The 27,636-nt window shown below is 35.6% G+C and overlaps 4 protein-coding genes and 1 non-coding gene across 5 annotated transcripts; 2 read left to right on the plus strand and 3 right to left on the minus strand.

Annotated features, from left to right (window-relative positions):
• Window positions 1-89: 89 nt before the first annotated feature.
• Ddrgk1 (DDRGK domain containing 1) lies at window positions 90-3,595 on the minus strand. Its single transcript, XM_073076782.1, has 6 exons — window positions 3,297-3,595; window positions 3,101-3,193; window positions 2,530-2,645; window positions 1,813-1,944; window positions 1,111-1,287; window positions 90-406 (listed from the first exon to the last, which is right to left on the minus strand). The coding sequence occupies exons 1-6, from the start codon at window positions 3,385-3,387 to the stop codon at window positions 146-148; spliced, it is 870 nt and encodes a 289-aa protein (XP_072932883.1). The 5' UTR covers window positions 3,388-3,595; the 3' UTR covers window positions 90-145.
• A 220-nt stretch (window positions 3,596-3,815) lies between these two features.
• eca (transmembrane p24 trafficking protein eclair) lies at window positions 3,816-6,992 on the plus strand. Its single transcript, XM_073076783.1, has 4 exons — window positions 3,816-4,035; window positions 4,119-4,342; window positions 5,666-5,809; window positions 6,700-6,992. The coding sequence occupies exons 1-4, from the start codon at window positions 3,903-3,905 to the stop codon at window positions 6,847-6,849; spliced, it is 651 nt and encodes a 216-aa protein (XP_072932884.1). The 5' UTR covers window positions 3,816-3,902; the 3' UTR covers window positions 6,850-6,992.
• LOC140745035 (UDP-N-acetylglucosamine transferase subunit ALG13) lies at window positions 6,759-8,933 on the minus strand. Its single transcript, XM_073076784.1, has one exon. It carries the CDS (start codon window positions 8,872-8,874, stop codon window positions 8,359-8,361), a length of 516 nt encoding a protein of 171 aa, XP_072932885.1. The 5' UTR covers window positions 8,875-8,933; the 3' UTR covers window positions 6,759-8,358.
• Window positions 8,934-10,488: 1,555 nt separating this feature from the next.
• LOC140745036 (ionotropic receptor 93a) lies at window positions 10,489-27,203 on the plus strand. Its single transcript, XM_073076785.1, has 19 exons — window positions 10,489-10,735; window positions 11,146-11,298; window positions 11,664-11,909; window positions 12,340-12,507; window positions 12,831-13,048; window positions 13,795-13,962; window positions 14,695-14,862; window positions 15,195-15,299; window positions 15,651-15,757; window positions 16,011-16,071; window positions 16,897-16,999; window positions 17,849-17,955; window positions 18,686-18,848; window positions 20,433-20,653; window positions 22,567-22,654; window positions 23,290-23,409; window positions 25,021-25,099; window positions 26,468-26,628; window positions 27,106-27,203. The coding sequence occupies exons 1-19, from the start codon at window positions 10,645-10,647 to the stop codon at window positions 27,201-27,203; spliced, it is 2,625 nt and encodes an 874-aa protein (XP_072932886.1). The 5' UTR covers window positions 10,489-10,644.
• On the minus strand, window positions 25,895-25,978 carry TRNAL-CAG (transfer RNA leucine (anticodon CAG)). Its single transcript has one exon. It is a non-coding gene; the product is annotated as a tRNA-Leu (tRNA).
• Window positions 27,204-27,636: the final 433 nt, after the last annotated feature.

Below are 27,636 nucleotides of genomic sequence, written 5' to 3' on the forward strand. Positions count from 1 at the left end.
CCATGTCTGCACAGTTGAGTTACGGAAGATATAAATATGTTTGTAGATATAAATGCACCATTATGTTGTCGATATTTTAATGATAATAATAAAGTTATAGTACATTAGTACACAAAATAGATTAGTTAGAGAGCATTATATGCATCTATGGCACTGCAATCGGGCTCAAATTTATCAAATCATTGCTGCATTCAGCCAATTCAGTAATGGACACTCTTCCCCTTTGTTTTATGAACTTCGCTACATCCTCAAGCTCTTTGTGTGAGATGTAAATGAATTTCCCTCTATCATCAATAACACCAGTTAGTTCTCCAGATGCTTGCAAGTCTGTTATCCTGTCGATGGCCGCTTGAGTCTTTAGCTTGAAATGGGCTGCCAGATCTTCAAGTAATACCACTTTTTGCTCCTGTAAAATTTTTGTAAGTTAACCTCAACTCAGTTACAGACATATTAATGTGAATTTTAAAAACAATAACATTAGACACGGTTTTGTACGGTAGTATATCTGAATTTACGAACTTATGTGCATAATATCTGGAATTAATCCTCACTTGAAAGGAATACTTGCTTAAGATTTAATCATAGAACTATCAAATACACAACACACACTAGAGTTCATCTTATATAATGACTATGAGTTGTAACTCCCTTCAACCTGTGTGTAAACTTGTAAAAAAATGGAATAGTAATTTAATGACAATGTATATGGATGTGTATGTGGGACAATACAAAGTTGTATGTTGTAAGTTGTACAAAGGAGCGATGGGTCATCCTAGGCCGCAGTGTGATATCGCCGCGTGGGGCAAGGGAACTCGAGGATAATAAGGAACTCCTTAAGTAGATGTGTAGATTTCAAATAATTGGTTTCATTTACCCGGATATATACTTAAGATAATAAGTCACCCAAATACATTAGCATCCCATCTTATGGATGACATATTTCCAAGCACAAGAAGACTTAAGAAAAGAGTAGTCCAGGACCTACTCAAATGAGATCTTAGAGAGCATGTCACAGGACCTGTGCCTCGCATGATAATACTCGCCCTAAATATTGCTGAATGTCCATAGGCACAGATTGCAATAGCATCTGGTTTAAAAAAAAAAATGTACCCGGATGTAATCAACAAATTTCTTAAGCAAGTCCTCTTGGTCCTGTTCATCGTCCTCGTCAAATCCCTCTCCCTCAACAGTGAATGCCGCCTTCAACGCATCATACTCCTCCTGTTCCTTGCGTTTACGTTCTTCCTCAGCTTTGCGTTCAGCTTCCTCGGCTAAACGTTCCTCTTCCTGTATTTAGATAAGAATATGAGAAATAGATATAGTCTGTCATATTGAGTGAAGTGGAAAACAAATGACTAATTAAAAGTGAGTTTGTTCATCACATTATGTAGGTACTTTTCGCAAATTAAATTTAAAAAGGTCATCATAAAATTTGCAAATATAACAATAACATACAATCTGTATATTTGTATTCAGATTACTGTATTATTATATTGTCACTGGATAGATGCTGGATAGGCTAAAAGTCTAACACGCAAAGGGGCATCCTTGCATGTTACACTTATAGCCTTTCCAGTGGCTATATACTAGCGAATTATGTACCAAGCGTTACAAAGAATGTCTGAAGGGACAATAAGGATAGAAAGGAAATATTTTAGCAGTCAGTTCATGGATGTCAGTGTCCCTTACCAACACCGACCCTTACCTAACAGCGTCATTTAACGTTTTCTATTCCACAAAATTATGTGACATTGAATTGAAGGTCACAAATAAATAGACAATAATGAAATATTTCTTTACATGTACAATTACCTGTTCTTTTTCTTCCTGTTTCTTTCTCTCTTGTTCCATCTCCCTGTCTCTTTCCTTCTTGATTTCTCTCATATGTTCCACCGCTTCTCTAGCTTTTTTCTTTTCCAATTTCGCCTCTAACTTTGCCCTTTTCTGTACAGAAAAATGAAATATTAAATATAACCTATATATTCAACACTGATAGGCTTTGAAAAACTTAAAATAATTGTCGGCAGTCACTAGTGCTGGCTATTTCTCCCTTAGAAAGATTAGCTCTCTTTTAATAAAAAGTATATCAGTGTCACAGAATTTTTAATAATAATAATAATAATAATATCTTTATTTGTGAATATAGGTATACAGGTTTTTTAAAGTATTACAAAAAGGTGCTCTACATTCAACCCTTATGGGCATACAAATATTTATCGTCATAACCTAAGATTAAATGCTACATAATTATTCATTTATTTAAGTCTAATAACAAAATAATAATAATAACAATAATATTCTCCAATGCAAGACCGAATTAAATATTTATGTCAGTTAAAAATTCATTTATAGAGTAATAACATTTGTCAATTAGAAATTTCTTAAATTCTTTTTTAAATGAAATAAAGCTTATTTCAGCCATTAAAATGTGAATTAAATTAGTTGTAAGTATATAGTTTTACAACAAATCTGTCACAATACTATTTGGTATTGTACAAAAGGATTATATGCATGTAAATAATAAGTTACCTTGGCTCCCATTTTGTCATCAATCTCTACTTTAGGAGCCTCACTTCCTGAACCCTCATCGGAGTCTTCAATGGCTCCCGGTTCTTCCTCTATCAGGGCTTGTTGATGTCGGGCAGCTAGATAAGGGATACAATAATTTAATGGCTTTTGTAGGTATGATTTAGTGTATAGAAAAGGATTTGGTAAGTTTTATACTTATGGTATAGTCTGTGTGAAAGTACTAGTCTGCTCTGAATTTGTGTCGACATAACAAATTGTATGACTACACCTGCTCGCAACAACTTCAGAGTGGACAAGCAGTTTGGCGCGAACTATAACTTTAAGGTACAAATGCATGTATTAATAATGATGTGACTGTAGTTAAGTGATATATCGGCTTACTTCGGTTTTATGTAGGAATTAAATGGATATGATACAACAAGGAATACTATTTTTCGACACATATCTTACTACAATAAACTTAGTATACAATTCTTTCAAATTATCCACGAGTGACGGTAATTTCAAAAGATATTTTAAAATCTAAAAATGCAATGATTATTTAGTCAAAATACTAAGGTTTTGAACATACCATTAGCTCGCATGCGCGCCCTCTGGTTCCGAACAGCTTGGACTCGTCCTGGACCGCCATCCCTCTGGACCACTGCTCTGGGTTTAGCTCCAGCTGTCACAAAATATGATGGTTTTACAACACAACATAAATGAACACTGGCTTTAGTTATGACAACCTTTGAATATTTTTTTTATAAATAATGTATAGTTCTTACTTGGTTGCACTTGGGCTACTCTGAAAAAGGCTATAGTGAGGATAACTATGACTATTGCGCTTATAATCGCGGCTATAATAAAAGGATCCATGTTTCAAGATATGTATAAAGACTTGAGTAAAAGTACAATTGTAGCTTTATTTGTGCTCGTCACTTAATTTAGTGTTTAAAAACTACGTGATTTTATTGAAATACGTATTTCAGTAGAAATAAAATCGAGAATACTCTCTTTCTGAAGAAAATATGGTTCATTTTACAAACGTAATTTTCATTCTAACCAAAACAACGTCATCAAAACGTCAGTCGTCAAAATCGCAATTTTGTGTTCCGTTTCAGGTAAATAACTTTTTTAAAGAAAGTTTTATATTACTCTTATATATCAGACTCTAAATAATGTAAATTATTTATGACAAACTTTTATAATAGAATTAAACAGATAAACTTTTTATTATGAATTCTGTTTATTACCATAAAATTAAAAAATTAAATCGTGTTTTGGAACGCAGCAGACAAGATTCAATAAAATAGTGATCCATTTGGATGACGTGTGTGACGTGTGTCATGTCATTGTATTTCGATTTTAGCCGATTGTTGTAGTTAAACACGATGTTATTTAAGTTATCCTCCCTTTTAGCCCTATTTCTAGTACTAGATCTTACATCGGCTTTATACTTTCACATAGCGGAAGGGGAGAGAAAATGCTTCATAGAGGAAATACCGGACGACACCACAGTGCTGGGTAAGTCTATCTTATCGTGGGGTTACCGCTTCACTGGTACACGTATGTGGAAGTCACTATCAATGTTTATTTACAATTTCCAGTGAACTACAAAGTGGAACTTTATGACCCCCGGTCTGGTGGGTTCATGCCGTCGTCGCCGGGGATCGGCATGCACGTGGAGGTGCGTGACCCCAGCGACCGGGTCATCTTGTCCAGGGTCTACTCCTCGGAAGGCAGGATCTCCTTCACGTCCACGACGCCTGGAGAACACGTTATTTGCATGTACTCCAACAGTACATCTTGGTTTAGTGGATCACAGTTGAGGGTGAGTGTTTATACATACTTGCAGTCAAACTACTTGATATGAGTCTCCTCCACGAAAAAGTAAATCATTCAACAAGAGGTCTGGAGTATATTGTACCACCCTTTTTCAATGCAGATACCTATTTTTGTTAAATAGTGTTAGACTTGCTGTATTTTGGTTTGAAGGTTGAGGGGAAATACTTATCTCAGACTTTTCAATTTAAGTCCTCAGGGGTAAGTAATTCATGTGGGGCTGATCTAAGATAGGACTGTTAATCCTATCTGGAGTTTGTAATGTCTATGGGAGAGATCACTTTTTCAATTTTGTGATGTACATCAAATCTCCATAATTGTATAGGAGCTCCTGGATTAAAATATTTTTCATTATTCATCTTCAATTAATAAGATATACCTATATATCTATCAGGTCATCTTAGAAGAAACTATGACATGATGCTCGAGCTATGCTTGAGCATAAGCAAGTGTTATTGAGGTGATAATTCTTATAAAACAGGAATCTGACATGATATAGCTGTTTTATGAATTGATTATATTAGTTATATATAGTTATCACCAATCTGCTAGTCCGCTCTGAAGTTCTTGCGAGCAGGTGTAGTCATACAATTTGCTATGGCTTCATTTCTATATTCAGAGCGGACTAGCAGTTTATGCCTATACCATTGATTTAGGGTTTCCAAAACTACTTTAAAAATCTCTTTTTATGTTAATGATTAAAGGAAAAACATGTATAATCATGTAACACATTCTATATTTACATACCTGTTAACACCTGTTCAAATATACTGTAACCAGGCATACTGTTGTTATCAGCCTTACACACATGTGAATTCATTGTATGATTAATTTTTAGGGATAATATTAGCAAAATATTGTAATATGATTATATGCATTTTAAAAATCTCATATCAAATTCTCAAATAATATCTGCTCACTAGATAAGGCAAAATAATAAGTAGGCTTATGACTGAAGCAATAATTAAATTAATCAATTTGGTAAAAGATAAAAAATAAGGAATAATTTTAACATATACTGTTAAAATAATACCAATAATTTAACTTTGTTCAAATAATTATATTGAAGTGTAATATATTTGGAAATTTATATTTTGTAGTACTTAGTATTGTATAAGGGAAGAGCAGGACCTTCTACTACAGGTACTAACATACTTAAAAGAGGGTACAATGTACATGTACTACTTTTGATGCAATGAATCATTTTTATTTTTTATTTTTATAACCTACAGTACATTTTTAATTGTACCCTGTCATTAATAGAAAACATTGTGAGTTGTTGATAAATCAAATACTATTTTATAACTTTCAGGTACACCTGGATATCCAAGTGGGTGAGCATGCAGTGGACTACGCGAATGTGGCTCAGAAGGACAAACTGACAGAACTCCAGCTTAGGATCAGGCAGCTAGTTGACCAAGTCCATCAGATCACAAAGGAGCAGAGTTATCAGAGGGTAATTTGATTGTTTATTATAAATAGATTGGGAGGTGGTAGAACCAGTATTGTTTGGCTGGGAAGGTATCACGGTCACCTATTTCTTGCATTTGCAGTTTTTGCGGATGGTAACTTACATAATATGTGGCGAACATCTTAAGCTTCAGCAATTTCGACACATCTGTGATTAGCCTCAGGTAGAATCATTATTCTATATTGAGTTGGTTACAAATGTCTATGGGCAGAAAGTACCAGTTATAATATGAATTGCATGCATATTTACTACGTCAATTACATAAATAAACTAGCTGACCCGGCAAACATTGTGTTGCCATATAAATAAAAAAATGTTAAGGGTGAACAACCCTTATCACTAAGGAGTATGAAAAATAGATAGTAGGTGATTCTCAGACCTACTGAATATTCACATAAAATTTGGTGAAAATCAGTAAAGCCATTTCAGAGGAGTACGGTGACTAACATTGTGACACGAGAATTTGATATATAAGATATAGACTCACAAAAACAGCTTTTGTAGATTTAAAATATACATATTTTATGAGAAAATCATAGTACTTCTTTGAATTTTTTTTTAATAAATGATAGTGTTAATCGACTGTGAAGTCCGATTTTTGCATCTGCTCCTTAAATCTTCGACCTAAATTAGAGCCTCTATGTTTAGAATTTGAAACATTTTACTTCACCTAACTAATCATGTATCGTTAGGAGGAAACATTAATATGGTACTCATAAGACTACATTTTTATGTGAACACTTTTTGTGGCCACATATTATATGTAATAACAACTCACATTGCACAATAATCTATTTTCAAAAGCATAGATTTTATTTAGATTTGATATATAAATGGTTTGCAATTAAAATAATGATTTCACTTTAATGTTACAGCATCGGGAAGAACGCTTCAGACAGACATCAGAGAGTACTAACCAGCGTGTGTTGTGGTGGAGTCTGCTCCAAACTGGAGTCCTAGTGGGCATTGGCTACTGGCAAATGAGACATCTCAAGAGTTTCTTTGAGGCTAAAAAATTAGTTTAAAACAAGAAATACTTAGTTTTTCATTTTTAATTATATAGTTTACCCGTGTTAATTTATAACATACATCATCGTTAAATTTCACAATTTTCAAACACCTTTTGTAAAATATGATCTGTATTTTTCAATAAAAACATCAAATAAAAGTACATTTTTATTGGTCCCGTTAGTAACAATGTTATCGTCTAGATTACAACTTATATACTTCTGTTATATTATTTGTTAGTACAGTGTATGTTTATTTAGAAAACATTTTTTTGTAGCACATTTATTTATCATAGATTTTACATTGCTTACATTCTTTCTTATGCTAATAAAATGGATCTTAAAAATATCATTATGTAATAAATAATTATAGTCTAGTCAAAAAGTTAAAAAAATGTGAAAAATAGAGATAAATCTCCTAAAATATGAGACATAGTTTATTCTTGATCAGATATGTTCCAGATGCACCTAGATGCATAAAATTTTACCTGAAGATTGACAGAAATGCTATATTGCTATACAACCTACATAAATGTAAATATTGAAAAGGCTACCTAACTTAAAATATACTACACAAATAAATTAGGCCAACTACTAAATCAAATATCATGAAACTATTTGAAAAGAACAATTTTTATTATAAGTAATGGTAAGTTAAATTAAATATCTTTAAGTGACACAAAATTATATAGTTAAAATAGGAATAGATGAGGAAATCAAAATAATATAGAAAAAATAGGAGTAGCCAAATTTTGTGGAAGCTAGTTCAATAGATAATCTTCATTTGTTTGTGAACACTTACTACAAATAGTGCTAACAATTTTTAAAGTTCTGTCTATGTGCAGTAAAGATTTTTAATTACCCAATAAGTAACAACCTAGCATCATACATTTTTGCTAATTGATAACACATTTTTGTACTATAAATACCCCCATTTGATAAGATCACAGTACTAGACAGTATATTTTTTAAATAACTGAAGTGGCAAAGTACATGAAAATCTCTGAGTAATAAAGTATAGTGACCCTTACCTAAGTAGAGTCACTCAACATTATATTACTCTACATACATATCTACCTGTTTACAATAGAACCAGGTCAAAACACCATCTTTTCCATTTTACCATTCAAGCTTAAATGGCATAACTTGGCAACATATTATAGCTTAACATTAAACATCATAATAATTTGAAATCAGCTATAAAATAATTCTGTACAATGACATTCCAGAACTAAATTAGTATTATACAACTAAGATATCTTCGTACCCTTTGTACCATTGTGTTGGTTGCATCTATAATAATCATTACTCTGAGGAACATCTGTTATCAACCTCAAATAAGAGCAGGCAATATGGGACTTCATACCCGCTGATCTCTCATATGCCATGTTTGCGTTTGCAATATGGGGGTGGGTAGGGATTATTCGGGTCTCGAATAAGAGTCTCCACCTAAAGTTGATTGTAGGTGTGTTGCTAGTAATGATGACTAAGTTGGAAGACATCATTTAAATTATTTCTACCACTATGTTATTTTGTCGTCACAACTCTAAACATGTTATCCATGCATTTGATGAATAAACTTGGGTCAGCTTTAGGGAAAGGAACTAACAGCTCGAAATCAACAGTTTCCAGCGTGTTTTCCAGAGTATCACAGGTGCAGTAGTACAAGTGACCGTCCACCTGTAGCTTCTCAGCAAGTTCTAACTGGTGATTGTTCATCAGATCTTCATTTACGACGACTAAAAGAGGTTTTTTCGCACCCAGAGTTTCTAAGCAACTGCCGGCTCCCGCGTGGCTAATAACTAAATCGGCATTTTCTATATCTGCCTTTATTGAATCCTTAAATCGGTACAAACAGACTTTTATATCCTCTTTCTCATATTCTCCTGTTTCGATGTCACTGTTGCCGACTTGAAAGGTTATTTCTTTGCAGCCAAGTTTTCTCAAAGCCTTTAACACTGAAGGCATCAGAATATATTCACAAAGCAAATCGAATCGGGTTGTACCGACTGTTATAAATATTTTCTTGTATACCCGAGGCATTTTGTTTATTTTTTACTTCAAGTTCGTGTTACGTTTGACAGTTATCACGTCATGTCAGATGTCAGCACGTCAGCAGTCAATGTCAAATTTGCATAAGTCAAATCAATAGCAATAACTATTGTCCTGACACAATAATATTGATTATACAGCCAAGTATAACATTAAAAAAATTAAAAATATTTTTTTATTTAAAAATTAAATATGTCCAACATAATATAATAGTGAAAATTTTAATTATAATTATAATTCACTTCACTTGACTTACTTACTTTTTAATTATAATTTACTTCACTTGACTTAAATAATTCGCGTTGGACCAAAGTGGTAGAATGGAAGGCTCTCCATATGAATTCGTATGGAATTCGAATAGGTGACGATCATTTTATTTATTTATTGCATAGATATAATTTTATTTAATTGTCACTCAAACCATTTTGCCTTCTGGCTCTGGGCATCATCCCCAATTTCTAACTTCATTGCTCAATAAATCACAATAACTGTTAACAAGGTAGCACGATGCACAACAGAACCACTAATTCGGCACGCATGCGTTATTTGTAATTATCGTTAATTTTTAATGAATCCTGACCTTTCACTTCTTCATCGAAGATGTGCTATAGGTACTCAGGATGTTTATTTTCTACAAACGAATAAAACTATTATTCATACGTTTCGGCTTTAAGTAATAAAGTAATAATGATCAGAAACCTTGTCTGACGCATGTTTTGGTAACTGGAATAAATGAATAACTTCTCAAGAAGATACTTTTGCCAATTTCCTGAGTTTAATCACTCAGTCGGCGCTTACAGTATCCTTAACAAGAAGGGAGGGTATTGCAACTATACGAGTAGTACACATCCAATGCAAACATCAAACATATTTTATTACTAGCTGACCTGGCAAACTTCGTACCGCCTCAGAATCAATTTATGAAATATATTTTATATTTACTCACCTTTTAAGCCTTGCCTGGACTTCCACAAATTATTCTAAACTAAAATTTGCCAAATCGGTCCAGCCGTTCTGGAGCTTTAGCGGGACTAACGAATAGCAATTGATTTTTATATATATAGACTTGTTGTGCCCGCGGCTTCGCCCGCATTTTAAAGAAATAATATGACATTGTACATAAAACGGAAAATTTGTACCTGCATTGGAATGACAGTGGTGCTATCTATCGAAAATTGGTCTTACCAACTCCCAAACCCTCGTGGGCTCTTGGACAGCAACTTTGCTAAAGATCATCACTTGATCAAATACATAGTTTCCGATTATATAACTACTTACGAATTAAAAATTAATTAAAAAAACCTTTTTCCACGGACTAAATTATGAATCTAAACCATTCTCAAGTCCCCTTGAACACACACAACAAATTTCATCAAAATCAGTCCAGTCGTTTAGGAGGAGTTCAGTGACATACACACGCACATAAGAAATATATATATAAAAGATTTCCTATAAAATGCATTCAGAAAAGGTAATTGTAGTTATCTAACGCTGCAGTCACATAATACACATAATATTTCTTTAATTTACTACACATCCTGTACATAACATGTGTTGAAACTTCCTCACGAAACTTCGCGTGTTTCTTACTTACCCACTGCCTTACGTTACGTTAACATGACACACGTGTGCCGACCTAGTTAGTGTAATAATTAAACCCTAAATAATAACGGAATTCTTGATAAATCGTCATATTTTTTGAAGAAACTATGACTGATTGCACAGTATTGAGAGGCATTGAAGCGCCTGTACGTGAGCAAGATGCATTTGTGGCTATTGTGTTTTTTATGTTCGTTTGTTCGTGTGTCCGGAGAAGATTTTCCATCTTTAATCACCGCCAATGCGTCTATCGGTAAATTAATGTTATGCTTCGATTTCATTTAGTTTACTTTACTTAAAGCGTAAAATCCTCTCAGGAACTAGTTTCAGGCCATTTGATCTATAAGTCAAATCAAATCAGTTAATATTCTTAGCTAGCTCCAAACCTAGAGACTTAAACACGTAATGTAAATCACGGGTAGTATAAAGGGATAAAGAGAATAAAAAGGTCGAACTTACCCTAGATAGACTACGTCTGCATTGAATGTTTAAATAACAGGATTGAGAGGTCCTTAACAAATGCCGGCCAATTAAAGATGTCCATTCGTTTAAGTTACCTATTATTATCAGGTGGACTAAATGCATCTACGCTTCCTTTATCAGGTCAATAAAAATAGGAGAGAGGTTCCTATTTTATAACTCATTTAATAATCAAAATTTCAGCTGTTGTTCTCGACCGTCAGTATTTAGGAGATCAATACCAGCCTATCCTAGACGACATGAAGGATTTCATCAAGGAGTTAACGAGAGTGGAACTAAAGCATGGTGGTGTGGTCGTTCATTACTTCTCTTGGACTGCGATTAGCCTTAAAAAAGGTATACTTCTGTTTCGAATCTTGACAAATATCAAAAAGGAAGGAAAGAAGCAAATTGTTTCTAAGAACATGAGTAGGAAAAATATTGTTTGTTATAGAACGGGTACCTGGGTCGTTAAAAATACTAAGAATATTTAATAATCATTTATGTATATTTTTTATTTTGTAACTTTTCAGTATACAGTTTACTTGCCCACTTGCCATTTCCATTACGTGATATTGTACAATCATTAAGTATAGAGTAGTTTTATTCAATTTCTTCTTCTTCGCTTGTCCTTAGATTTCTGACGATCTCTCTTTTCCCTTTTCTTATGCAATTGCTCTTTATGTTGAAGTCCTCAAAATTTAAACTAAAATCTTTTTCAGGTTTTATAGCAGTCTTCAGCGTTGCATCTTGCGAGGACACTTGGTCATTATTCTCTCGCACTCAGGAGGAGGAGCTCTTACTCTTCGCGCTGACTGAAGTGGACTGTCCTCGGTTACCAAGGGAAGCTGCTATAACTGTCACCTATTCAGAGCTCGGTCAAGAGTTGCCGCAGTTGATACTGGATCTGCGGACTAGAAAAGCATTGAATTGGAAATCTGCCGTAATATTACACGATGATACCCTCAGTGAGTTTACTGCCTACCTTCTTTGCTCATCTTTGCCTGTTTATCTGTGTCTATTTCTTTGTCATAAAGTGGGTTCAAAATTAAACTTACCCTGCATCGTACTTTCATATACGTTTTACGTAACCGAAGATTGAATAGGTATGTACGTAAGACTCTTTTGGGGGCTGTAAAATTTTATATTTTCTGTAAATGTCTAGTTAATATAATTAATCGTTTTAAAAATAAGCCTGGACAATCCGGGCATACAGTAAATTATAGGAGAAGAGGGCTGTGATATAGTTAAGCAGACATTTTAGAAATAAATATATAGCCTTATAAATACATCAAACAGTCTTTAAGATTTGGTTAATTTTAATTACCATCAAATTAGTTAGTTTCTCCAGGCAAATTGCTTTTTCCATGTCATTCCTAAATTCCTTCTCTCTTTCAGGTCGCGACATGATATCCCGAGTAGTGCAATCTCTAACTATACAGATTGATGATGATGACGTACCCTCTGTGTCGGTAACAGTATTCAAGATGAAACATGAAGTCAATGAGTACTTGAGAAAGAAAGAGATGCATAGAGTTTTGTCTAAACTTCCTGTAAAGTTTATAGGTAAGACCTGATAAATGAAGAAAATGTATTTGCAATGAACGCTTAACATCAAGATAATGGATAAAGCGAATAATGTCTGAAAAATAGCGATTTCTTGTATGGCGACCGCCATTTATTTAAAACTTTTTTTTATTTCTAGTATTTTTTGTTATAGCGGCTACAAGTATAATATACTCTTTAAAAAGTCAAGTCTCTATCTTTTACGGTTCACGGTATAGAGCCCTTTGACACACGGACAGACAGCAGAGGCTTAGTAAAGGGGTTCCGTTTTACCCTTTGTGTACGGAACCTAAAAACATATTGATTTGATGTGGTTTCTCCAGGAGAAAACTTCATAGCCGTAGTGACTTCGGATGTAATGACAACCATGGCAGACGCTGCTCGGGAGCTACTGATGTCGCACACCCTAGCGCAGTGGCTCTACATTGTGTCAGACACTAATGCAAGAACTGGCAACCTGTCGAGTCTGGTCAACAGTCTCTATGAAGGGGAGAATATCGCTTATATTTATAATATCACCAGTGATGAGCCGGAATGTGAGGTAAAACATCATCTTTTCAAATTGAACATGACCCAATTTAAATAAACATTAACACTGGTTACTTAATAAAAAGTAATTTAGGAATGAAATTAGGAATGAATATTTTGAAAGAAAAAGTTGAAGGTGGTAGAACCCTTTATGGTTCGACTTCGGCGGCACCACCGCTACACCTATTTCTACCTGATAACAGCAGTGTTAGGCGCTGCTGTGTTCCGGTTTGAAGGGTGTGGTAAGGGAGACAGACTTTTTCGAGGCGTTCCAGCTTAGTCCTCAGGGGTAGCGGCGCATCTGTGGCCGACCTCAGGTAGGAATATCTAATCCTATCTGCGGTTGATTACAAATGTCCATGGGCGGCAGTAGCCACTTACCATCAGGTGGACTGCATGCTCGTCTGCTACTTCTATATTATAAAAAAAATACATTAGAAGTAGTGGTATTCCCAGTAACATGTGATGTTACAACCGCCACATATAGCCACATTAGGTTGTGAAGAATATTGAAGTTTTTAAGGATGATCTGGCGATATAAGTGTATTTTTTTATTTATTTATTTATTTAGCAATCCAACAGCGTTACACATCGATAAAAGAAGATTACAATTTGTTACATATAATATGGCCAATGTACTACACACACACACACACACACACACACATACACGTGTGTGTTTTGTTTAAATAAAAGAAGTCTTTTTTCATAAAATATCTTTGGCTTCTTGTTTGTTGCCCTATGTCGTCTGTTTTGCAGAACGGTATTCTCTGCTACTGCCAAGAGATGATGAGCGCTTTCGTGTCGGCATTGGATGCCGCTGTGCAAGACGAGTTCGACGTCGCAGCCCAGGTTTCCGACGAGGAGTGGGAGGCGATCAGACCAACCAAGATCCAGCGAAGGAATACATTGCTTAAACATATGAAAGTAAGTTTAGCAGACGGAGCTCTTGACTTGTTATTTCAGTCTGGGCAACCGGTCTCCTAGTCTAACTAGTCGTAGTTGCGTGCTAGTAAACTTATATAAAGAAGTTTTACAAAAAGGTTTAATATTGTGTTTTAGGTAACATTATACTTTGATTTTTTTAGCAAGAAGCATATAGCAGTAAAATAACTGTAGGTATATGATGTAATCGGTTTGGAACATTTCGCCTGATTCTTCTCAATTCGATGTTTCCTACTGTGTGTTGAAGTTTCCTCGATAAGAGATGGCACCACACAATTCTGAATCACGCTATAGAGGTTTTCTAAACAACTTACATATATACAAATTTTACTTACATACGGAGCTCAGCTTCTTCCTTAGCATTTTCACTTCATCTAGTGTGAAATGAAATAAAATCAATTAAAATTTAACAACAATAGGTTTTGGGTTCAACTTATTGTTAATATGGTTAGAACGAGCTTTTGCCCGCGGCTTCGCTCGCGTAACGAAGTAATATCTTCATCCCCTATTTTATCCCCTTGGGGGTAGACTTGATCAAAATCCTTTTTTAGCAGATACCTACGTCATAACATCTACCTGCATGCCAAATTTCAGCCTGATCCGTTCAGTGGTTTGGGCTGTGCGTTGATAGATCACTATGTCAGTCAGTCACCTTTGAGTTATATATATTTAGATGATATATTATAACTTTAATGAATCTATTTGCTTGCCCAGCAACATTTAGCGGCGCACAATAAGTGCGGCAACTGTAGCAGTTGGCAGGCACTTGCAGCAGACACTTGGGGCGCCACCTACCAACGCCCCGGCGACAGTAACGACCAGCAACTCAAGATTGACAATAATGTTACCACCTCCGTTATCGAGAATATAGAACTATTGCAGGTATTTTACCTTGTATGGTGTCTTGTTACCTTTATTCGTGAATTTCAGCATTCGTATGTTTGTGTACGCAAAAAGCTAGAATTGTTTCTGCCTAATAATAGTAGTCTTCAGGTCTGCTGTGCTCCAGTATGAAGACATATATATTTGAGGCATACCGTCTTAGTCCCAACGGTTAGCAACGTATCCGTGGCCAACCTCAGGTAGGATTTGTAATCTTATCTCGGGTTGATATTGGGGGGCTGGTCTTATTCCAATAGCAAATCAAATATTAGAAATTAAGGTAAACGCTAAAATATTTCGTATCCGTCACAATAACTGAGTTTAATTTGTAGGTTGGATATTGGCGAGGTATCGATGGTATTAGACTGGAAGACGTCCTGTTTCCGCACATAGCACATGGATTCAGAGGAAAAGAATTGCCCATTCTAACGTATCATGTAAGTATTTAAGTACCATTTATAAAGAAAGATATTTTTTACACAATTATTTTTAATGTTAATCACCAAGCACCACTTCGTAAGGTTTTTAGTACAGAGAGAAGAAGTGGCGAAAGAAATTCTATGATACACTTATTTAATGTGGTAAATGAAGCTGCGACTATTCTCGACCACAAGTTTTTCGTCTATGTAAATTGAAATGAATTGAAAAATCAAGGACTTAACATTTTTTCCAATTTTTCATTGGCGAAAATTTCTACGGTAGTTACATAACGTTAGGTAGGTTGCATTATTATTTACAGGGTCTAAAGTAGGTATCTGTACTAAAATAAAATGTTACCTGTTATTCAGAATCCACCATGGACGATCCTGCAGGTCAATTCTTCTGGCTCTGTAGTGAGTTACAGCGGACTCTTGTTCGACATCGTCAACCAGCTTGCTATCAGTAAAAATTTTACGTAAGGCTTTTCATTTTAGATCAAAAATAAATTAGCAAACACATATTTGGAATCTTGCTTAAAGTTATATACTAAAATGAGTATTACACGTAAAGTCATATAATAAAACTAGTGATGCCCAAAAATATTTAATTATCGGAATTATCGGAACCAAGCAATAAAGTATCTTCCGATATCGTTTGTTTATATGTTTTACGTATATATGTATATTTATTCGCTGAGCAAAGTACATAACGTCAAAGTTATTTTTCAGGATCAAATTATTGCTCCCGAGTCATTCCAAGCAGAACGCATCAAATATAACTTCTACTGATGTAAGTATATTTTTTGTCCATCCCTGGATTGATGAAATTGTGTCTCATAGGAATGACTAAGATATAGGCCAGAGTCTACCATTTTGACAAGAGTGGATTGTCGTACTGCATACACCTTTGAAAATAGTATGAAAAGCAGAAATATATTATGTCGATTAAATGTCGTTAATTTTCAAATTAAATGTTGCCTATAAAAGTAAAAGAGATTAGGTTTAATACTTCAGACGTCCAGAGAAGTTTACATTTTCAACACTGAGCTACAAGTATACACATATCATACATAAATGTGCATTGCACATTGTGTTAACTACATTAATATATCGGATTATTATAGCAGGATACGTTATGGAGGCACTTAGGAAGATAAGTTCTCACAAACTCAAAGCCTTTGCCAACACCAATAGAGTTGTTATTAGCGAACCAAATTTAGTATCTATAATGGCCATACAAATCAAGCTAAAGCCTAATTACTAATTACGTAGGATTTATGCACATGGATTTAACGTAAACAGCATTAAATTTGATTGTTAGCAATAATGTAAACAGGAATCTGTCGTTAGAAACATTTTATTGTTAGAATATTTTGTTGTTAGATATCTGAGGCGCCACCGCCATAATATTGAATGCTAGCAGCATCTTCAGGTGCTGCTGTGTTTTAGTTTGAAGAGTCTGGTAGAAGAGAGACACTTATTCGAGGCATAGCAATTTGGATTTCAAGGCTATTGAAGTCACTACGGTCGACGTCAGTACGGACTCCTATCCTATTTTGGGTAGATTATAGATGTCCAAAAGTGCATGCTAGTTTGCTAATTTCATAATTTTCAGATGATGCACAGTATGAGCGCAAAGCTGACGTTAGCAGCCATCATGAAGGGTCAGGCGGCATTAGCGGCTGCTTCCTTCACAATCCTTAACGATCCTATTCCAGGTAATCCAAACAGAGTGCCGTTAAGATGACATCTTATTTTTTAATTCAGTCAAACTTTGAAAGAAATTACTTAATTTTGATTGTGCCATAACCATATTTACCCTTACTTGGATTTTTTATGTCAAAGGTTCTCTTAAGTATAAAATTTTATAGTCTTTAAGTTATTCTCTTTCAAAATCCTCGATTTATTAACATTTAACTTAAAAACCAAAAATAGTTATTTGTTGACATGTGATCACGTTTAACTATGAAGATATATGTCTCACTTTCAAAGATTGTATATTAAATCCTGCAGATAATAAAATTATATAAAACTCTACTTTATAACCTAACTATGCTGCACTCAACGCGACTTTAGAAGACTTCTAAACAGTAGCTTTGCATAATCTTCTCAAGTGTAGAATTTTCACGTAGAATCTCATTCGTTTTCTTCTAATAAGCTTAGAGATATTTTATTCGAGTTGTGCCCCGTTTTTACCGTTTAAAAGTGTAAATTCTCTTTATAAAAGTAGCTTACGTTACTTCTTATAATGACTTACTGTCAGTGAAAGTTCTGTCAAAATCGGTGCAGTTGTTTATACTTTCTATAAACGTTCTGTGCGTATATTATAACTACTTTCATTTTATGCATTTAGTAAAAAGCTGCTATGGTAAGGCTTAGACATGTCTAAGCCTTACCAGAATTCAATTCCTTAGATGGAACAATGTATTTACTGACTGTATGGCTATGGACTGACTTCAGATGGAATTGCCTTCCTCTTTGAAGTCGATTGCAGATGTTTGTAGACGGCGGTGACCGATAACATGAAGATCCTTGTTTGCTAACGTCCTAAAAATAAACATTTTTAGGTATAAACTACACCATAGCCATCAGCATCCAGCCCTACTCCTTCATCATAGCGCGTCCACGGGAACTAAGCAGAGCTCTGTTGTTTCTCTTGCCATTTACTACTGATGTAAGTTTATATGTATTTTGCCAAAATTTGGTAACGAATTTCGTGCTTATTTATAAGTAGTATTAAATGTTATTGCTTTTGGTTCTGTAGGCTTACCGCTTATACTCGCATACGTGTATATTTCTGTTACGGATAAGGTATTGGAAGAGTTGATAAGGAGTATATTTTTTTAAGTTAGACGTGAATAGAAACAAGAACTTATTAATAAGTTAGGTAATACGAGTAATTATAATGTTAGTGTTTATGAATTAAAATTGTATAATCGATTTAATTACAATTTAATAATAAAAAAGCGGAAATTTATATGAACACCATTAAAAAAATAAGCAAACGAGTCCTGTTTTAAAGTAAAAAAAATAAATTATATCGCCTTTGGAGTTAATAGATGATTGTATGGTAATGATACCTTTTCTAATTCTTTTGATGTGATACATCTATAGCCGCACGTAAAACCGATTTCTGGCGTGGCGACGCTATACGATGGTATATATGTATACAGTCTATATGCAGTAGTGTGTACGGTGTGGCGACGCGTCGCCATGCGCAATCGAATTCAATAAATAGTCATCGTTATCTGGAAAAAAATCGTATTATTTTATTTTATATTTAGTTCTTATCACAATATGTTCTTTTCTTCATATTACTTTTACAAAATAATGTCGATGTTTCACATCTGCCAGGCGTCCCGTGACGGCTCACATTTTTTTATTTTTTTTATTTTTCCTTTCAGACATGGTTATGTTTAGGGTTCGCGGTAATTATAATGGGCCCAACTTTGTACGTGATCCACCGCCTCAGTCCTTACTATGAGGCGATGGAAATCACTAGGCAGGGCGGTTTGTCCACAATCCACAACTGTCTTTGGTATATTTACGGGGCGTTACTTCAACAAGGTAGGTTTTGAATTTATTGTGTATTTTAAATAACATATATGTACCTATATAGTATATGTTTTTAACCATTAATTAGCAATTGTTACGAGTTTCATGCTGACAGTGATGATTCTTTCATTGCGGTTGCATGATACTTAGAATATTTTAAGGTTTATATCTCTCAAACGTACTCACAAGAGTATCTTGTCTAACTATCAAGTATGATAGTTGGTATTTTCTCCCGGACCCTCCTAAAATCCGTCAGGACCTTAAAGGTGAATCAAGGCCAATGTACCTTAGGTAGGTCTTCAAAATTTGATCCTTATAAGCCATACTATCTTAAAGGGCAGTAAAATAAGACATTTAATTTTTTCAAAATTATCTCGTTTGATGCCCGGTTAGATATAACCTGTTCTTTTTTAAACTAATGATGGAGTTTTAAATTTTATCAAAATAGGCCTCTTAACTTTTTTTAGCATTTTTCGTTAATATAAGCGAGCTTCGGGTTTTACCATCAAGCTTTTTGAAAAAATCACCTGTACACTTGGAACTCTAGATAACGTGAAAGTGTAAATGAGTTCATACGAGTGCATGTAAATATTTGATGAACATTTCAGTCGCTACCCCAAATGCATTCGGTTAACCTGAATGCACTCCTATTGGAATTACGTTTACTCTTCAGGGAAAACCTAACGAACTACCGTATATTTTTAGAAAACGCTAAATTGGATCTCGGGAAAATTATCTCACTAGCGTAGATATCGGTTTGAAAAATAAAATTTGTTTCATAAGACGATAGCGAAGATATAACATTTCTAGATTCGATTTAAGGATAAGTTAAGAAATGAGAACGAAATTTGTGTTGATTTAAAGATATAAATATCGTTTGACGATACAGATAGTACATGTAGCGTTTTAGTCGTTAATTGCCCCATGATTATTATTTTTTTTTTCTTTATATTATAGGAGTAGCAGACGAGCATGCAGTCCACCTGATGGTAAGTGGCTACTGCCGCCCATGGACATCTGTAATCAACCCCAGATAGGATTAGATATTCCTACCTGAGGTCAGCCACAGATGCGCTGCTACCCCTGAGGACTAAGCTGGAACGCCTCGGAAAAGTCTGTCTCCCTTACCACACAAACCTGTCAATTAACCTGTCAATGTCCCACTGCTGGCCAAAATCTTCACATAACCTTAAAAATATAACGGAGAACCTTAGGCAAGTGTTTTTAAAGCTGGTAGAACCGTCTGTTCGACTTCAGGGGCACCACCGCCAGATCTATTTCTGCCTCATAACAGCAGAGTGTCGCTGTTTTCTGGTTTGAAGGGTGTGGTAAGGGAGACATATTTTTCCGAGGCATTCCAGCTTACTGGGCGACCTCAGGTATCTTATCTGGGGTTGATTGCAGATGTTCATGGGCGGCAGTAGCCACTTACCATCAGGTGGACTACACGCTCGTCTGCTACTTTAATATTATAAAAAAAATACTTGAGAGTCAGAGATGTTTGTCCGGGATTCAAATCCCAGAGTCCTGAAATGAGAAGCTGATTTTCATAAACTTTACCACTACCACCCCTCTGAACATAACAACCACTTTCAGGAGGGATGTATCTCCCACGGGCGGACAGTGGTCGCTTGGTGGTCGGCACCTGGTGGCTGGTGGTCCTGGTGGTAGTGACCACGTACTCCGGTAACCTCGTCGCGTTCCTCACGTTCCCGAAACAGGAGGCACCTGTCACCACTGTGTCAGAATTGTTGGAGAACAGCGCTACTTATACCTGGGCTCTGAGTAAGGGTTCCTACTTGGAAATGCAGTTGAAGGTAAGATCTTTTTATATAAGTTTCAAGAGCATGTAAGCAGTGTTAGCCTAGTGGTTAAGAAACTCGGCCTCTCGATGGACGGGTCCGAGGTTCAAATACCAGGCACACACCTCTGATTTTTCGAAATGATGTGCGTATTAGAATTTACTTGCTAAAGCGGTGAAGGAAAACATCGTGAGGAAACCTGCGTACCTGAGGGATTTATAAAAAAATATATATCTCGTAGGTATGTGAAGTTTACCAATACGCACTTGGCCAGCGCGGGTGACTATGGCCTAATCCTTCTCACTCTGAGAGGAGACCCGTGCCCAGCAGTGGGAGAGTAATGGGTTGATGATGACGATGATGAATGAGCATGCTATCTATCTGATGATGGTAAGTGCTGCTGAGGATGAAGCTGGTTGTCTTAAATGCAACTTAACCAGCATTCGGATCCTGAAAAGTAGTTATTTCATAAAATTGCAAACGAAAATGCTCCAGCTAATGGCACGTGGCCAATGGAACCACTATTTTTGCGTCAATACATGGTATGTAGGTATATGAGTTGTTTTATAAAGATTTCTTTCAGCTTCAATCCTTCTTATCTACTTAAATACAGACATCAATAGTCCTAACAAACCACCACTCGCTTTGATCTATCCTACTCAGATTGAAAGCAAAGTGGACTACTACTAGAATAACAAAATGCTAAATAGGCACTGGCTTTTGTTTGCTTTATGATCCGCATCTGCAATGCACTGGAATTAAAACTCTAAGGCTGAGAACCCATGGAGCGGTTTTTAAATAGAACCGGCGTGGTAGCTGTTTTTTTATTTTATTTTAAAACTCCAGAAATCCGCAGTTTGGTGTAGTTATGAAGCTGCCGTGGTTACAGCAGTGCCTGTATCTCTTGTAAATAAAATGATGTCAGAGTTTTTTTATAATATTGTAGTCAACAGAGCATGCGTCCTATCAAAGGGTTAGTGGCTACTGATCGGCCCATTGATCTGTAATCTACTCCAGAAAAGATGATAAGACTAGATTCCTAACTGAGGTCAGTCAAAGCTGCGTTCCTACTCCTGAGGACTGAATTAAAACACCTCGGATAAGTACGTTCCCTTAACACGCCCTCAAACTCTGGTTTGTGTCTCCTCCTGTGCTCCGGCACAGCAGTGCTGTTGCTGCAGGCAGAAGTAGGTGTGGTGGTGATACATTCGGAGTCGGATCACAAAAGTTTCTCCCATCATCAAGCGGTGGGGGTTTTACAACGTGCCCGTGGGTGCAACGGGAATTATAAACAACTGTGCGCCTTACGAATAAACGATGTCATGTAATGTTTTATCGAAATTTTCATATTCTTGGCATGTTATTATCATCCACGGCGGTTAAAAACCGCTCTATGCGTTCTTAGCCTGAACGTGTTTTAGAATAGAAACATCGCTTTGTGGGGTTAAATGAGTTTTTCAAAGCTGAGCTCTGTTTGAAACTGTGGTACGTGAGATTTAATGTATGGAATGGATTTTAGGGTACCGTTTGTTGGGAAAAAACTTTAAAACCCAATTACTTTATTTTTCTGTATAGTCTGTTTTTTTTTCATAATTTTTATTTGTCTGTTCTATAGTTTTTCTGTTAGGACTTATTTTCTCTAAATTGCCTTTATTTTAGATATCTTTTCCAAAAGTACTACGTAAGTACTCGTAATTACCTACTAAATTTTGTACTCTTAATTATTTTGTTTATAATTTTTACTAAAGATTATTATGTACCTCGTATTTAGCTTAACGAAAATATTAATAGGGAAAATCACTTGAAATTTACGCCGTATTATGACAAATTTAGAAACAAACTTAATTTTGCAGCTCCTTTCATACATTACACATGAAAAAAACCGCAATGTCAAGTTTGTCGTTGACACCTTTTATGAATACTTGCAGAATTCCGATGAGCCGAAGTACATAGCCCTTTTGAAAGGAGCAGAATTAATATCGGGGATGAATGGAATGGACTCAAACCACGCGTCGGGTGAGAAAATATTTAATTTGCACCTCGAGAACCTTTTTAACACCGTTTTAATTAAGTCTATAGTACTTTGCTGCACTTCAAATGTGTATTTTTTAATTTAAATTTGCATGAAAGCCTCGTTTCATTAGTAAGTAATTAACATGTTATTTTTTTGCAAAATAATTCGCTACTTAGGCAATCTGAGAAATTAACACTTTTTAATTTATTTCAGTAAAATGTACTTACTTCTTTAATGAGTAGTTCTTTATGAATAGGCACATTTTTTTCGATCTGTACTACTCCGCCTGTAGGCAAGTTTTCTCTTAGAAAAGAGTAAAGAATATATTCTATAACGCACTCTAAATCATAAAGTTTTTTTAAATATAGAGGTAGCAAATGAGAATGATGTTCTCCCGATGTTAAGTGATCGCCGCCGATGGACATCTGTTATCAACCCCAGATACGATGAGTCTTACTTGAGGTCAACCACAGACGCATTCCTGCCCTGAGGAATATGTTGGAACGGTTCAGTTTACTATGTCTCCGGTATTGAGCTTTCAAGACAGGTACACAGACAGGAATACTGGTATTATTAGATAGAAATAAGCGCAAGGGTACCTCCGGCGACGAATCACAAAGGGATTTTAATCCTCCAGGATCGGGATTTCTTCATAGAGTTCGCAATGAGAGACATGTGGTGTTTGACTGGAAGCTAAGACTCCGTTATCTGATGAGGGCAGACACTATTGCTACGGATTCCTGTGATTTTTCACTCAGTGAGTAAGACTATACTTCGTTATTAGCTATCATCATCATCAACAACCCATTACTGTCCCACTGCTGAGCACGGGTCTCCTCTCATTATGAGAAGGATTAGGCCATAGTCCACCGCGCTGGCCAAGTGCGTATTGGTAGAGTTCACATAGGCACCTTTGAGATATTTTTTTATAAATCTCTCGGGTATGCAGGTTTCCTCACGGTGTTTTCCTTCACCGTTTTAGCAAGTGATAATTAAGTCTAATACGCACATAATTTCTGAAAATCAGAGGTGCGTGCCTGGGATTAGAACCTCGGACCCCTCCATCGAGAGGCCGAGTTTCTTAACCACTAGGCTATCACTGCTTTTAAAGGCTATCACTGCTATTAACTATAGATAAATTAATTAAGGCGGATTGTTGTTGTATTATGTAATAATATACGTATTATAATAGTACGTATACCAACCGGTATTACTTGTAAACGAGGAAAACTAATTATGATTATTTAAATTAAAGTAAACTAGCAGTAAGGCAGTAATACTCAGTGGTTAAGAAACTCGGCCTCTCGATCGAGGGGTCCGAGGTTCAAATCCCATAGCACCTCTGATTTTTCAAAGTTATGTACGTATTAGAAATTAATTATCACTTGCTAAACCGTGAAGGAAAACATCGTGAGGAAAACTGCATACCTGAGAGATTAATAAAAAAAATGTCAAAGGTAGGTATGTGAAGTCTACCAATACGCACTAGGCCAGCGCGGTGGACTATGGCATAATCCTTCTCATTCTGAGAGGAGACCCGTGCCCAGTGGGACAGCAATGGGTTGACGATGATGATGATGAAACGAGCAGTCTATTTGATGGTATGTGGCAAATGTGGCCCATGATAATCAAAATAATAACCTATAAACCTTAAAATAATTAACCTTAAAAGGTATTTGAATCCTACTAGTACCTAGAAACCGTTCACAAATGTTTTTCTATCCTTGGGAACTATTGCCTCATGTGAGTGTCATTTTTTCAACAAAGCTATGTTCCGAATAGATATTTACTTTACTATTTCTATTTTATGTGTTAATAAATAGGTAATAGAAATCATACCAACAATGCATATGAAAGTTGGAGTGCAGTTCAAAGCAAAAGTTTGTTAACACAAGCCCACTATTACGCATATTAAAATGAGCTCTGTTAGCGTGGTTTCTCCCTTAACAGCTAATGAATATAACCATTATGTAAGCGCTTATTAATTTATTTGATATATTTCATTTGCTTTTTCCATACTTTTCCTGCTGTATAATAGTTTTGATCGTTGCTGTGGTCTTATACGAAGTATTCCAACTTAGTCCTAGGGTCCTAGCGGATTAAGGGGAGGTTCGAAAGGAGGGATCCGCCCCAGGGTCCTAATAGCTAAAAAAAAGGTTGCCGGACACATCACCATCACTGAAATATGTATTTGTCGGCGAAGTATAAAACTATAAGATATTTGTAATTTTGCAAAATCAAATTAACATTTTACACTGGGGGCTTCATTCATCTTTCCGCTCCGGGCCTCCGCCACTGCTCCAGGAATATGTTTAGTGCTTATAATAACTTAATCAGTTGTAAAATGTAGTCAATATATAATTTTCAGGTGCGGAAGAATTCATGGACGAGAAAGTAGCTATGATAGTGCCCGCTGGCAGTCCTTACCTGTCAGTTATAAATAGGGAGTAAGTAGTACCTTAAAAAAATCTTTATATATATATTTCTTATGTGCGTGTGTATGTCACTGTACTCCTCCTAAACGACTGTACTGATTTTGACGAAATTTGTTGTGTGTGTTCAAAGAGACTTGAGAATGGTTTAGATTCACAATTTAGTCCGTGGGAAAAGGTTTTTTTAATTAATTTTTAATTCGTAAGTAGTTATAGAATCGGAAACTATGCATTTGATCAAGTGATGATCTTTAGCAAAGTTGTTGTCCAAGAGCCCACGAGGGTTTGGGAGTTGGTAAGATCAATTTTCGACAGATGGCACCACTGTCATTCCAATGCAGGTACAAAATTTCCGTTTTATGTATGTCATATTATTTCTTTAAAATGCCGGCGAAGCCGCGGGCACCACTAGTAAACTATTAAATTGCTGTATCGTCAGAATAAAATTTAAAAACAGCTGTAGCCGTACCGTTATTATCGTGGAATTATTGCTGATTTTACATTATAAAAAATATGCCTAAAGTTTTTAGGTTTTGAAAGTGTCTATTTTATGGGAAAAACTCGCGCTTATTACCCCTAATAGTTATCCATTTTATTCAAAAGTATATTTAGAATGGAAATTACACCAGTGATCTCCAGTTATTGTAAAAGTAAAAAGTGTGTATAAAAGATGTAGTAAAAACTGTACTATCAAATAATTATTTTAATATCTACATATTATTTGGGGTAAAAAATATAAATTTTATATTATTAAGATAGGACACAGAAAAATAATTCATAAAATTAAAAACTCCGTGAATATGCGGATAATGTCAGAAGTGGGATTCGAACCCACGCCCACAGAAGTGGACTGCGACCTGAACGCAGCGCCTTAGACCGCTCGGCCATCCTGACGTACAGTTCCCGATGGAAAATAGGATATAGTTTTCGTACAAATAAAAATAATGTATTATTGTAAATTGTATGCCTAAGAATAATAATGATGATAGAGTGCTTTCATGCCATCAACACCTTGGTATAAATCGTAGATATTAAAACTAGCTTATTTGTAAGATGTATTAAACTTTTTACGTAAAATCAAGGTATGATTTTCTACGTTAATTATCATAAGCTATCACTACAAATTACACAAGAAATACGATATTTATTGTTAAACATCTAAATTAGATAACTTATTCCATTTTCATTTAAAATGATGAATATGTTAGCTCTATATTTTATAATTACTATGAGGTATACTCCGCGCTAAACTGCCAGTCCGCTCTGAAGTTGTTGCGAGCAGGGGTAGTCATACACGGCGACGCGACTAATTTTTATATTCTGAGCGGACTAGCAGTTTGGCGTGGACTATAACCTAAATCTATAAAAGTATGGTATTTTCAGAATTGATAAGATGCACAAAGCGGGGCTCATTTCAAAATGGCTGAGTGCGTATTTACCGAAGCGCGACCAGTGTTGGAAGACCTCATCGGTCAGTCAGGAGGTGAATAACCATACGGTCAACCTGAGGGACATGCAAGGGTCTTTCTTCGTACTTTTCCTTGGTAATTTACCTTCTACCTAATAGTTACTACTACCTTCTACTCCTACTTTTCTAATAATTGTAGTAATATTTATTGCTTATCGTGAATCGTGTGACTGTAAAATATAGCTAATAGAGTAATGTAGATAAGTGGTAAAGTAGAAATCCAACTCCTTCCACTTCCAATATTTTAAATATACCAGTCGTAAATGCACGCTGCATTCCACCTGATGGCAAATGGCTACTGCCGCCTATGAACTTCTGTAATCAAACCACGATAAGATTTGAGTCCTACCTGAGGTTGGCCATGGGTGCATTGCTATCTCTGAAGACTAAATTGCAACGCCTCGAATATTTGAAACGTCTCCCTCACTACACCCACCATAGAATACAGCAGCGGTTAACACTGCTATTATTAGGCAAAAATAGGTGCGGCGTTGGTGTCACCGGAGTCTAACTATGAAGGGTTCTACCACCTAATTAACCTGTTGGTTTCCAGGTATCTTCTCAGCAGTGGTGGTGCTGATCGGCGAGTGGTTGTTGCGCCGGCGTCGGGAGCGCGCTGACCAGATTGTTATCAAACCTTATGTTGAATAAATGTTAATTAATAAGACTCCTGTTGTCCATTATTTTTACTTCAATAAATGTCCATGAAATTTAATATGGGTAGGGTTAAATTTGAAACGTTTTACTGATTAATTTATTCTAAGTATACATATATTTTATTTGCTGAAGGGAGACTTCAGGCCAGATTGAGTGATCTTGTCGTAGTTCGGAATTTGTATATATGCAAGATGTGAAAAGAAAAAATCGATAGCGTGATTCAGAATCGGGTAGCGCCATCTATTGACGAGTTGCGGAAAATCGCCACAGTATTCTTAAATAATCATATCCGTTAATATATTATAGTAAAGAAAGCATTCCAAGTTATTCCTCCGGGGTACCAATGCATCTGTTTCCAAACTCTGGTGAGATATGAATTATGTTTTGTGTTATTTACAGATGCCTTATGGTGGCAGTGACCATGTTG

Source organism: Epargyreus clarus, unplaced genomic scaffold (assembly GCF_041222505.1).
Source record: "Epargyreus clarus isolate Ecla_fem2 unplaced genomic scaffold, WU_Ecla_fem_2.2 ptg000009l, whole genome shotgun sequence".
Lineage (NCBI taxonomy): Eukaryota > Metazoa > Arthropoda > Insecta > Lepidoptera > Hesperiidae > Epargyreus > Epargyreus clarus.

Bases quoted from the DNA above. Each gene is read 5' to 3' on its own strand.
- Ddrgk1 (XM_073076782.1), bottom strand. From the start codon at position 3,387: ATGGATCCTTTTATTATAGCCGCGATTATAAGCGCAATAGTCATAGTT. The intron at 1,945-2,529 runs GTAACTTATTAT...TTTTCTGTACAG, and splicing joins ATGACAAAATGGGAGCCAAG to AAAAGGGCAAAGTTAGAGGC. The intron at 1,288-1,812 runs GTAATTGTACAT...ATCTAAATACAG, and splicing joins AACAGGAAGAAAAAGAACAG to GAAGAGGAACGTTTAGCCGA.
- eca (XM_073076783.1), top strand. From the start codon at position 3,903: ATGTTATTTAAGTTATCCTCCCTTTTAGCCCTATTTCTAGTACTAGAT. The intron at 4,343-5,665 runs GTGAGTGTTTAT...TATAACTTTCAG, and splicing joins TTAGTGGATCACAGTTGAGG to GTACACCTGGATATCCAAGT. The intron at 5,810-6,699 runs GTAATTTGATTG...TTAATGTTACAG, and splicing joins AGGAGCAGAGTTATCAGAGG to CATCGGGAAGAACGCTTCAG.
- LOC140745035 (XM_073076784.1), bottom strand. From the start codon at position 8,874: ATGCCTCGGGTATACAAGAAAATATTTATAACAGTCGGTACAACCCGA.
- LOC140745036 (XM_073076785.1), top strand. From the start codon at position 10,645: ATGCATTTGTGGCTATTGTGTTTTTTATGTTCGTTTGTTCGTGTGTCC. The intron at 15,758-16,010 runs GTAAGGCTTTTC...GTTATTTTTCAG, and splicing joins GCTATCAGTAAAAATTTTAC to GATCAAATTATTGCTCCCGA. The intron at 16,072-16,896 runs GTAAGTATATTT...CATAATTTTCAG, and splicing joins CAAATATAACTTCTACTGAT to ATGATGCACAGTATGAGCGC.